The sequence below is a fragment of the Echinops telfairi genome, unplaced genomic scaffold (genome assembly GCF_000313985.2).
Source record: "Echinops telfairi isolate 266 unplaced genomic scaffold, ASM31398v2 ScPeMD7_7457;HRSCAF=8495, whole genome shotgun sequence".
Taxonomy (NCBI): Eukaryota; Metazoa; Chordata; class Mammalia; order Afrosoricida; family Tenrecidae; genus Echinops; species Echinops telfairi.
The window spans coordinates 7,856,117-7,868,369 of record NW_022111357.1 but is presented as its reverse complement, the minus strand read 5'-3'; the positions used below and the strand labels follow the sequence as shown (position 1 = coordinate 7,868,369).

Sequence of the window (12,253 nt, the reverse complement as noted above, 5' to 3'; positions counted from 1 at the left end):
GGAGGGAAAGGAGATATAAAATCTCTGGGGAAATAGATCTTGCTGTCTGTGTGCAGCATGGGAGAGGTAGCAGTCCCTGAGCTGGCCTGCAGACATAGAAACGGGAAACTCTAAGGCAGGGGTCCTCAAACTTGTTAAACAGGGGGCCAGTTCACTGACCCTCAGACCCGATGGAGGGCCAGACTATAGTTTAAAAAAACTATGAACAGATTCCTATGCACACTGCACATATCTTATTTTGAAGTAAAAGAAACAAACGGGACAAGAACACCCAGCGGGCCGGATAAATGTCCTCGGCGAGCCACATGTGGTCCGCGGTACACAGTCCGTACTCAGTAAAGGTTAGCTGGTTGTGGTGATGAAGAGGAAATAATAGACACCGAGTATTTTTCATAAACTTAATTAATCTTTAATGACATTTAAGTAGTTATTATCATGCCCAATTTACACCTGAGGAAATTATGACCTTTGGAAGTTAAACTACCTAGCCAAGGCTACTAAGCTGGTCGTTGGTAGTGCTACGATTCAAATTCTGGCAGTCTGGCACAAAAGTGCTTTTAACCATTACAACACCCCACCCTTCTAAAAGCAATAGTTAAGAGTTTTATTATGGTCTCCAGTTTGTGAACGGCCTTTGACCTCAGATTTCTAAGTACATTTCTGTACCAAGCTTTCTTCAAAAGCAGGATTAGAAAAATCTAAATTACATTTAATCTTTATTTGTATTTGACATTTAGTCATGCCAATCCTTCTTTTATTTGATTTTTTTCACCCATGTTCTAGATAATACTATTAATAATGCCCACTGCCATCAAGTCAATTATGATTCATAAGGATCCTGTAAGACAGAATAGTATTGCTCCTTTGGATATCTTTATGGGAGCAGGCAGCCTCATTTTACTCCCATGGAGCAGCTAGTGGTTTTGAACTGCCAACCTTGCAGTTAGCAGCCCAATGCCTAACCCACAGCATCACCAGGGCTCCTGCTACTAATTATAGGAAGGATATAAGTATAGATGAGAAAACAGTGACAGAAAGAGGTTTGATACCTTGCTCTAAAAATTACACAATTATTATGTGGTAGAATTAGAATATGAACCTAGGTGTTTCTCTGCCTCCAAATAACATATAGTTTTTTTAATATGTTAATTATGTTTAGATGTGGATTCTCTGGTCACACTAAGCATAGCCAGGTGCCCAAAGGCCCCAAACTGTGCCTCCTTGCTTGCAAAGAGCTCTTGGCCGAAGGAGCCCTGCCATGCAGGGGCTGCTGAAGAAGAGGGATTCACCGCTCCCACCACAGGAGAAGCTGGCAAGGAAGGAAACCTCAGAAGGCAGTGAAAACTTTCAGGAATAAGTTCAGCAGAAATGACATGCAACTAAAAGTAAAAGAAGCATTTTTAAAACTGAAAAGAATAGGTACCAAGACTTGAATGTGTTCTGATCTTAATACTTGCCTGAAAGTAGTGGAAATGTGAGGACCGTTTTTATTTGTATATTTTAAAAAATATTTTTGGGTGCATTCTTTATTGTTGGCTTGTTTGACCCAACAATCCCAGGTCGGTAGGAGTGGCAACATTCCAGCTGGGACGACGGTGGACACAGACATTACACACCCGTATGAGTTTGATTTCTACCTCTGCAGCCATGCTGGAATACAGGTAAGTCTGGACAGTAGGTGAAATATTTTAACTCAGAAACTTTCCTCATTGTGTCTACTTTTAAAATCTCTAAAGAAGGAGACAGAAATGTTCTCCCTTTTTTGCCTTCTAATTCATTTCCACGTGAAGTTAGGTGAAACTTTTAAATAAGTTAAAATTCTCTCTCTGTTACTTGAGAGGTGCTTATTTCTATGAAAATACTAAAATATAAGTTAGTGCATAATACAAAGAATTTCCCTAATATGAATCCTTAATTTAACCCTAAAACGTAAGTTTTCTACAGCACCTAATACTTCCTTTGACCTATAGGAATAGTATAGTAGTTCATACAATAGTAGTTCATAGAAAACTTTGACATTGACTGACAAATATTAAGCATATGAGATAATTTAATTTTAGAATTGCAACTTGATCTTTTCTTATTCTTTTCTTAAGTGCTCCAGAAAATCTTTTTCTTTCTTTCTTGTCTTTATAGAACAAGTGCTTTCATTAAATATATCTCAAATTTTCCAACAGCAGAAAGTATGAGGGGATACCCCAGAGAAACCGGAATTGCACTGGGCACAGAGGAGCTTTCAGAGTAGCATTTTCCCTGATAGGCAAGCCTGGAGCAACTCACGCTGAGTTAGTGCACCCAGTGGCATTGTCTGGGAAGCTTCTCTCTGATCACAGGGAATTTTTTTGTAAAAGCAGTTTCACTCAAACCTCATTTTTTGTGATGATTGATTTAAGACAGCGGTTTTCAACCTGTGGGTTGAACCCCTTTCACAAGGGTTGCCTAAGACCATCGGAAAACACATCTTTCTGATGGTCTTAGGAACCAAGACACGGCTCCTCCATCCGTCTCCAGGCGGGTCAACCCACATGCAGCTATGTCCACGTATGAGTACCTGGCATGAAGACTGTTACCCATGGTGCACCATGTTTCAAGACAAAATTTCATGTATTTGTCATTAGAAATATATATTTCACAATATATAATTACATATTGTTTTTGTGATTAATCACTATGCTGTAATTATGTTCAACTTGTAACAATGAAAATACATCCTGCATATCAGATATTTACATGAGAATTCATAACAGTAGCAAAATTACAGTCAAGAAGTAGCAACGTAAATAATTTTATGCTTGGGAGGTCACCACAACATGAGGAACTGTATTAAAGAGTCACAGCATTAGGAAAGTTGAGAACCACTGATTTAAGAGAACAGTGTGTGGCTGTGAAATTTTGTTTCCTACTAGGGAAAAATGCCGCAAAAATTGTTGTGATGTTGAACACAGCTTACAAGGACAGCACTATGGGAAAAACTCAAGTGTACAAGTGGTTTTCTTATTTCAAAAAAGTGAAATGTCGATTGATGACAAACCTTATTCTGGACATCCGTCACCTTCCCCCATGGACTAAAATGTCAACTTGTAATGTATTCATTCCACCAGGTCAGACTGGTAATCAAGCTTTCTATTCAGAGGTTCTCAAAATATTGCATAACAGGGGACTGATTTTGCCACCAGGACAATGTACCTGCTCATGCAGCCATCTTGGTGCATCAGTTTTTGACAAAAACAGCATGCTTCTCTTGCCGCACATACCGTATTCACCTGACCTCACTCCATGTGACTTCTTTTTGTTTCTGCAAATGAAGAGGGACATGAAAGGACTTAAAAGACTTACAAGAGGTGAAGAAAAAAACGAGGGAGGTGCTGCCAGCCATACAAACAGATGAGTTTGGAAAATATTTCCAATAAGGAATTGCAGAATTGACAAACGTATTAAGTGTAATGGAGAGTTCTTTGAAGGTGATAAGGTAGTTTTGTAAAACAAATTTAAATACATAGCTTTGAGGGGAAACAATTCCGGGTTGTTGTGTTTTGTTTTGTTTTGTTTTTGGAGTGGGTACCCCCTCGTATACCACATTCCCAGAATGTCTGAGGGAATGCAGTTCATATTAATTTAGGCTGTTTGTAAATGATCAAAATCAAAATTACTGCAAAATGTATCTTAGTCTATAGCTGTACCTTATGTACCATATACACTACTTTGGTTTGAGACTCATCATTTAAGTTATTTTCTCACTCATTTATCATTTTATGATACCTATTGCCCCGTATAATGTTACCATTTTCAAGGTACGTGGTAACAGTCAGAAAAATGAAGTTAATAGCGCCTTTTAAAGATTGAGCCTATGCATAAGCAAATGTGGCAAAGAAAGCTGATGGTGCCCGGCTATCAAAAAGTATAGCATCTGGGGTCTTAAAGGCTTGAAGGTAATCAAGCGGCCATCAAGCTCAGAAGCAACAAAGCCCACATGGAAGAAGCACACCAGCCTATGCAACCACGAGGTGTCGAAGGGATCAGGTATAAGGCATCATCAGAACAAAAAATCTTACCATAGTGAATGATGTGGGGAGTGCGGAGTGGAGATCCAAAGCCCATTAGTAGGCCACTGGCGATCCCCTTGCAGAGGGGTGTCGGGGAGGAGATGAGCCAGTCAGGGTGTGATGTAACAACGATGAGAAATACAACTTTCCTCTAGTTCCTAAATGTTTCCTCCCCGCTCCCACTACCATGACTCGAATTCGACCTTGCAAGTCTGGCTAGACCAGAGGAGGTACACTGGTACAGATAGGAACTGAAAATACAGGGAATCCAGGGCGGATGAGCCCTACAGGACCAGTGGTGTGAGTGGCAAAACAGGGAGGGTAAAGGGAGAATGGGTAGGAAAGAGGGAACCGATTATAAGGAACTATATGTGACCTCCTCCCTGGGGGACAGACAACCGAAAAGTGGGTGAAGGGAGACGTCGGATAGGGCAAGATATGACAAAATACCAATTTATAAACCATCAAGGGCTCATGCAGGAATGGGGAGCGGGGAGGGAAGGGAAAAATGAGGACCTAATGTCGGGGGTTTAAGTGGAGAGAAAATGTTTTGAGAATGATGTACAAATGCGCTTTACACAATTGATGTGTGTATGGATTGCGATAACAGTTGTATGAGCCCCTAATAAAATGTTAAAAAATAAAAAAAGATTGAGCCTAAACCACTGGAGTACATATTTTAAGCAAACATTTCTCCCATTTGTACCAAGGAATGAAGAATGCACACCTTCCCTGATGTTAAGCCATGCAGTTCCCTTGTTCTGTTTGTACAACTGCCTCTTGATTCATATATAGGTTCCACGGGAGAACAATTAAGTGTTCTGGAATTCCCAGCCTTTTCAAGGCTAGTCATAATTTGCTGTGATCCACGCAGTCAAATGCCTTGGCATAGTCAGTGAAACACAAGGAAACATCTTTCTGGTAGTCTCTGCTTTCAGCCAAGTCCATCTGACATCAGCAGTGGTATCCCTGGTTCTGTGTCCTCTTCGCATTCTGGCCTGAGCCTCTGGCAGATCCTTGCCGATTGTTGGTTGATCTTCATCAAAATTTTACTTTTGTGGGCTATCAATAATTGCATATTGTTGGGCTACTTTCTTTGGAATGGCTACAGACATGCATCTCTTCCAGTCAGTTGGCCAAGTAGCGCTTCTGGGACTTTTGGCTAAGATCAAGTGCAGTCGGTTGGCCAAGTACTGGTCTCCCAAATTCCCTGGCTTAGCCAAGTGCGTGCTTCCAATGCTTCATCGCATTGTTGATGCACTCCAATTGGTACTCCATCAAATCCTGGAGCTTTGTTTTTGGCTAATGCTTTTAGTACAGCTTGAACTCCTTCAGTACCATAGTTGTTCATCAAATGTTGCTTCTTGAAATGGTTGGATGTGTGTGAGATCCAGTCCACATCCATGGGTCTTAAGGGACAGTTGTGTAATTGAAAGGAAATTAAGAGGCAGTCAAAAGTTTTGTGGTGCTTCCCTCCTCCATGGTATCAGGAACCAGGTCCGAATGGGAAAGAGAAAGAGTATATTCTTTCACCAACTTACATAGTCTTGGAACATGCAAGCCACCCCAACCACAGATAGCTCCATACCTAGATAACTACATATATACATAACAAGGTGGCCAGTGTCCTAACACAACAGGTCCCTGAACTCCTTGGGGAGTAACCTAACACCAGTGGTGGGGACAGGTAAGGGGAGTGACTGTCCCCTCAGTGGCTGCTCCTGTAGAGAAACTGCTGTCCAGGTAGCAATCAGCTGTGTGCTTGTAAGGGATAACATTAAGGTAGCACTATAATGGGAGGATATTGTGGGGATAATTTCTAATTAGGAGAATGTGACTGGGACTCATCCCCAACTCACAAATGTGTGGGCCTCCCTCCCCCCAGAACCCTGGCCTCCCCGGCTGCTTAATTTGCCCACATACACTCTCCTCCCGGTCCTCAGTTTCCCAGGATGACTGTCTTTTTGGTACAGTGACTTTGTGTGTTCATTCCATCTTCTTTTGATAATTCCTTCATTTTTATATATTTTTCTCATAGAAGCTTTGTTTTTTCCTTTGTAAAAATTTTACTTTGTTAGGAGCTCTTAGGGGGTATTATAACAATCCATAATTCATTAGATCAAGCATCGTCGTACAGTTGTTGCCACCATCGTTTTCTTTTTTTTTTTAATAGTACTTATATAGAATTTTTTTTTATTTAATCGTTTCATTAGGGGCTCATACAACTCTTATCACAATCCATGCATACATCAATTGTGTAAAGTGCATTTGTACATTCATTGCCCTCATCATTCTCAAAACATTTGCTCTCCACTTAAGCCCCGGCATTAGGTCCTCATTTTTCCCTCCCTCCCCGCTCCCTAATCCCTCATGAGCCCTTGATAATTTATAAATGATTATTTTGTCATATCTTGCCCTGTCCGACGTCTCCCTTCACCCAATTTTCTGTTGTCCGTCCCCCAGGGAGGAGGTCACATATAGTTCCTTGTAATCGGTTCCCTCTTTCCAACCCACTCTGCATGGGAAGAGCTGGAGGAGATCATGCTAAGTGAAGTAAGTCAGGCGCAAGAGGTCGTCATTCATACTGGACGTGTGGAATAAACAGAGAAACACAGTGGCTTCCTCTTTCTGTTTAAGAGTACATGTCAGTAAGTTACCTCACAAATATAGATTTACAAAGCAGTGTAAATACAATCAAGAAAACTGAAAAGTAGGAACAGATAGCTTCTCATTCTGACATCAAAAAAAAAACTCTCGCTCATCTTTCAAACTTAAACTCCATTGTCCCCACCTTGATAAAGGAGCCACCGGCTCGCCGTCACGTGCTTATTGTCGTGGGTGCTGATCTTGCTTAGCCATTTGTTCATTGATTTATCCTTGGAGATACTTCTCCCTCCTCCCTTCCTCTGCCAGGTTGTGGTTATCAGAAGACAGGAAACTCTAGACTTTGTTTTACTCTGAATTCATAATGCCTAGCACAACAGCTGCTAACATAGGAGCTCAACTAAATGTTTTCACATTGATTTTTAAATTAGAATATATGTTGCTACTGTACAAAGCTGACCCTTTTTAATACAACTCAGTCTGCACTGACTATTTCTTTAAGACGTTAGGGATCAGTAGGATGTGCCTTTCCCTTCTCTGCAGGGTACCAGCCGTCCTTCACACTACCATGTTTTGTGGGATGATAACTGCTTCACTGCGGATGAACTTCAGCTGTTAACTTACCAGCTCTGCCACACTTATGTGCGCTGCACACGGTCTGTCTCTATACCTGCGCCCGCGTATTATGCTCACCTGGTGGCATTTAGAGCCAGATACCATCTCGTGGACAAAGAACATGACAGGTAATATAAAAGCCCTAACCACGAGAGATCTCACCAGTCCAAATGTAGTCTCTATGAAACCATCTCACTTGATCTCCCTTCTGATACACTTTGGACTTGATCTGGTTTTTTATATTTTCTGTGTGGTGTGTTTGTTTGTTTCATATTGGGGTTTATCTCCGTAGTATTTTGTCATTGTTAGCAGCCTTCTTGACTTTCTGCTCTGTGTTCTTCTGTTTGTGGCAGATGAAACCCAGGCTGGTGACTGTGTAGAGACAACGACTAGGATAAGGGTTCCTGGGAGGTCCGGCAGGGGAGGGGTTGGGGGTGGGAAGCTGATAGCAAGGCCTTTGAGAAGGAAGAAGTGTTCTGAAACTGATTTTGGTAGCAATTGTACAACACTGCTTGATATGGTGAACTATGGGGTAGTATGATGTCTGGGTTAGATCCTGATAAAATGGTCTGGGTGGAAATAGATAACATTTTCTTGAGGAATTTTCTAAGCACTTTCAGACAAGTGTGTGCCTGTTTGCTATGAAGTCCTGCCATTCAGAAGTGAAGTTCCGCAAGCATTAGAAAGCTGCTGATTTGGATGGACAGTGATGGCAGTCAGAGGTGCTGGCCGGGAGCGAGGGGTCCATTGAAGTGTGTGTGCGCTGTTATGGAGAGGTTTATTGGCATTACCAACTTAATTCTGGGAAATAAATGTGATATTTGTACACACAGATAAAATAATGCGATGTCTCAGATTTACATCGACATAATCCTGGGGGATGAAAGAAGAAAAGCACAACTGGCCTCGAACGGATAATTATTCAAACGGGGTGATGGACACATGGAGATCTTTATACTGATCTCTGTTTTCTGATGCTTTTGAGATTTCGTACAACAGCGTTATTCCATCACGTTGAGTTTGTTTTGTGTTCATTGTCACTTCTCTTGCAGTGCTGAAGGAAGTCATGTTTCAGGACAGAGCAATGGGCGAGACCCCCAGGCTCTTGCCAAGGCTGTGCAGATTCACCAAGATACCTTACGCACAATGTACTTTGCTTGAAAGTCCAGCTATCTTCTCTGAGAGGAAGAGCAGAAAGAGAAGTGGACATACAGGATGCATCTTCCCAGTGGGGTCAGCTGAGTGGGGATGCCTCCGGCCATGCAAAGACCAACACTGGGGAGGGGAGGGGAGGGGTGGAGGGAGCAACCAGGGTCTGATCCTTATGTTGATACAAGGAAGTGTTTACTTCAAGGAACACAGCTCCATTATGCAATATGAAACCAGCCAACTGCTTTCCGTGTGCGGTCTCCTGTAGGAAGTATCGCGATGGGTTTGTTGTTCACTTCCTGTAGTCAAATCCTTTAAATGTCTTTACCTCAAGTTGCTTGGCAGCACAACTATCTTTGCAAAAAAAAAAAAAGTTAAGTCAAAGTAAATGAGGGTTTGAAATACACAGACACACCTACATGAATAATCAAAGTGATTGTTCGCAATTATGTGTGCAGAAAAATTAATGTGCGTTTGTGTATTCCTGTAAAGTGTCTGTATCTATTAAATATATACATGCATACTTCATATGCATATATATCTCGATCTGGATGCTAATAGATATATGTGTCTGTGTATATATTTTTGTAATTCATTCCATCGGGGAACTTTCTTTCCTTTTACGCTCCCAACCGCCACTTTAATTTCTCCCTCTACCTCCCTTGCCTTCATCGCCTCCAGTTTCTTCTCAGATGCTGCCTTACCAGGGGCATTCAGATGTTCTTACATCTGGTTGACTTGGATGTGAAGCATGACAAGCTAGATTTTGTTTTTATTTTGCACACCCTACTTCTTTGTTTTTGCTGACTACTGTCTCTTGTCTCATCTACCGTCTGAGGCCTCTACTAGATATTGCTTTCATTAGGAACAAAATCATGTTCTATATACATTTTTGTGAGCATGTGTCTGTCAGTCTGTTGAGAACTTACATTTGCCATTTGTGCAATTTATATATATACAGTAGCAGCATAAACTTTTCTTTTACTTTAGCGAGTTTGCTAAAGCTGCTGTAAAACCTTGTCAGAAGTTGTAACTCTTTCTGATACGCTATATGTATTCTAAAGCCTCCTATTTCTATGGGTTATTCGTAGAAATATCTTAAAAGCTTTTACAAAGAGTCAGTATTGTAAAAGATAAAAACTGTAGTGCTGAGGCCTCTGAAGTTGGGTGGAGAGGAGGGAAGAGGCGGTTGGATTGTGCTGGGTTGTTTGCTGGTTTACTTGCTGCCTCTCATACCTTAATGTGATTTTCATATATATACTTTTATATACCTGCGTGTATATAAACATGTATGTATGTGTTTTGAAATATAGCTTCCTTTTCTTTTATATTTAGTAGAATAGTGCTTTAATAATTATAGAACAAAGTGGCAACATCTTTTGTAGAAATATCTTAAAATATGACTGTTTTTGCTATCTTGTAGTGTAAGAAGCGGGTTTAGAGGAAAGCTGGGTCTGTTAGACTCCTTTATCGTAGAAGTGGGAGGAACAGGCACCTCCACAATTTAAAAGGGCAAAAGTAATATAGCCTTAATTTCAGAAGGAAATCTTTTGGAATCTTCAAGTTTAAAACATGTCTCTTAAAGATCCTGATGAAAATGAACTTGCCTAAATGAAGCAGACCTTGACTTAGAAATAAAGTTGGCCTTTGACTTAAGAAATGACAGTGAGCACTGTAGGGTTTAGAAGACACTTAAATCTTTGAACAATAGATGTTTATTGACTAATCTCACTGGCTGAGTGCCCATTCTTATTTACCAAAATGAATCAAGGAAATGTGAGGTGATATTTGCTGATTTACCACCAGTGTAACTTTCCTTTTTAAATTCAAGTGTTGGTGACAAAAAGGAAATGAGCACTTCCATGCTTTTAAATGAGTTAAATCACTGGAGTGTGGAAGAACGTTTTATGAAACTTTGGGTGACTCCACTCTGAGCTATGGAAGGCACCATGAACTGCCAAAGCCGAATGGATCTGCGACATTGGATTCAGGGGAGCTTTGCACTTGTAACTCATAATTACATTTTGACTTTCTGTTTTTGTTTTTGCACTCATTCACAGCATAGATACTACACGTTGTTTCTAGCGGGCATTGTGATTAGCCATTCCTAATTCCATCTGTGCGTGAAAAGTAATGGACTTAACCCTTTAATTTCTCTTACCTGTAATCCACGATTAATGCCAATTTACTGTATTTTGAGCCTAAAATCTGAGCCATGTCCTCTAGTAGGCATGAAATCTTTTGTTGCTCTGCCAGAAAGCTGAGAAAGTACTGTACTTTGTATGTTTATTATAGTGACGTGTCTGAAATGCAGTTTACAACACGATGTCAAAGCACTTTACATAGATAATATTTGTATGGTATATGCATGTTTTCACCCTCCTTTTCCCTTCCACAGCAAACCGATTCCTATAAAACATGCTTTGTTGTGTTTTCGATGTTGGGATTTCACTAATTGTAATCAGGATGATAAGCAAGAGGACATGGAATCCCCAAGTCAGCAAACAAGAGCCTTGGTGCCACATAGTCAAGCACTAACCGAAAGGTTGGCAGTTCGAACCCACCAGCAGTTTTGCAGGAAAAAGGTCACGGAAGTTTGCTTCCATAAAGATTTCCACCTTGGAAGCGCCATGCTGCAGCTCCCTTCTGAACCTCAGGGTCCCTGCAGGTCAGGATCGAAGGGAGGGCAGTGAGGTGTGTGTTTCCAGAAGAGAAGAACTCCCTCGTTGGCCAGCGCGGGGAGCGTGTCTTGCCTCGTCAGCCAGAGCTGCCCAGATTCAGTGGGAGCTTCCAGGCCCAGAGAAGCGCTATAAGTGCCCTCTCCTTATTTAGTGCTCTCCCTACGACTCCTTCCCTGGGATGCGTGAAGCGAAGCCCTTACCTTCCGCCTACTTGGAAGGACTTTTAGAAGCGGAAATACGCACATTTTAAACAGGCAGCTTTGCCTTTAGCGTGCGGGGCAGAGTGCTGTCTACACTAGTCAGCTCTGCGGGTTTAAGCCAGCTACCTTGGAAGACTCTAGTGTGTTTCTGTTCTGCTTATTGAGAAATTAGTATATCAGATGTAATGACAAGAAACCTGTGCTTAGAATTGTAAAATAAAGGCTAAGTGGCCAATACTTTTTGAAATTTACTTCAGTTATTTTTGCACTTCTGGTATAGATATGTGGTCTTTTTTTCAAATTTATTTAAAAAGAACACTTTTTTAAATGTAAAGTTCTTTAAACTCACAAGGACCTTTCTGCTCTTTCCCCTATCTGCGTAATGAACGCTAAATTTTTATCTATATTTCTACTTATATAAGTGTCTTTAAACCATTAGTCACAGCAACTAGTTTAATTGGCTTTCTTGTGAAAAGGTTTGGGGGTTTAATGTCTATTCTTGATGGCAAATATGTCTTTGTAAAGTGCTGATCGGTCCGTCTGTTTGACAGGACTGTTACTGGCATTGAGGACCATACGTTTATAATATCGTAGCTGCTATATTTATTTAGTAGAGTCTTTAGCAGACTGTTACTGCACTAAACAATAAGCTGGTTAGCAGGAATCAAGGCTAGCCTTAGACTCACTTGGGCTTTTGTCTTGTTTTGTAAAATAAATAAGACGGATGACATGAGAAACCAAGGACACAAAGGGTGCTGCCATTTTGTTCTCCATTTAATATTAGGATATTCTTTGTTTTCTAAATGTGAGTTTTGAATTTTGTGGTTTTGGAAAAAGGTACCTCATCCTCCTCTTTGGCATACTTTTACAGAAGTAGAGACAGCCTTTATTTTTCTTTTAATGGTTACCCTTTTGGAAAGTTTCTCAGAAAAAAAAGAATACTCTTCTATGGAGATCACCC

The 12,253-nt window shown here is 40.8% G+C and overlaps 1 protein-coding gene across 1 annotated transcript in view; it reads left to right on the top strand.

Annotated features, from left to right (window-relative positions):
• AGO3 (argonaute RISC catalytic component 3) overlaps window positions 1-8,535 on the top strand; it is a 156,560-nt gene extending 148,025 nt beyond the window's left edge. The window contains exons 18-20 of the mRNA XM_004704967.2: window positions 1,560-1,661; window positions 7,191-7,390; window positions 8,315-8,535. Coding sequence (XP_004705024.2) covers window positions 1,560-1,661; window positions 7,191-7,390; window positions 8,315-8,423 — 411 coding nt within the window. The 3' untranslated portion in view covers window positions 8,424-8,535. The remainder of the gene's footprint in view (window positions 1-1,559; window positions 1,662-7,190; window positions 7,391-8,314) is intronic.
• The last annotated feature ends 3,718 nt before the right edge of the window (window positions 8,536-12,253 follow it).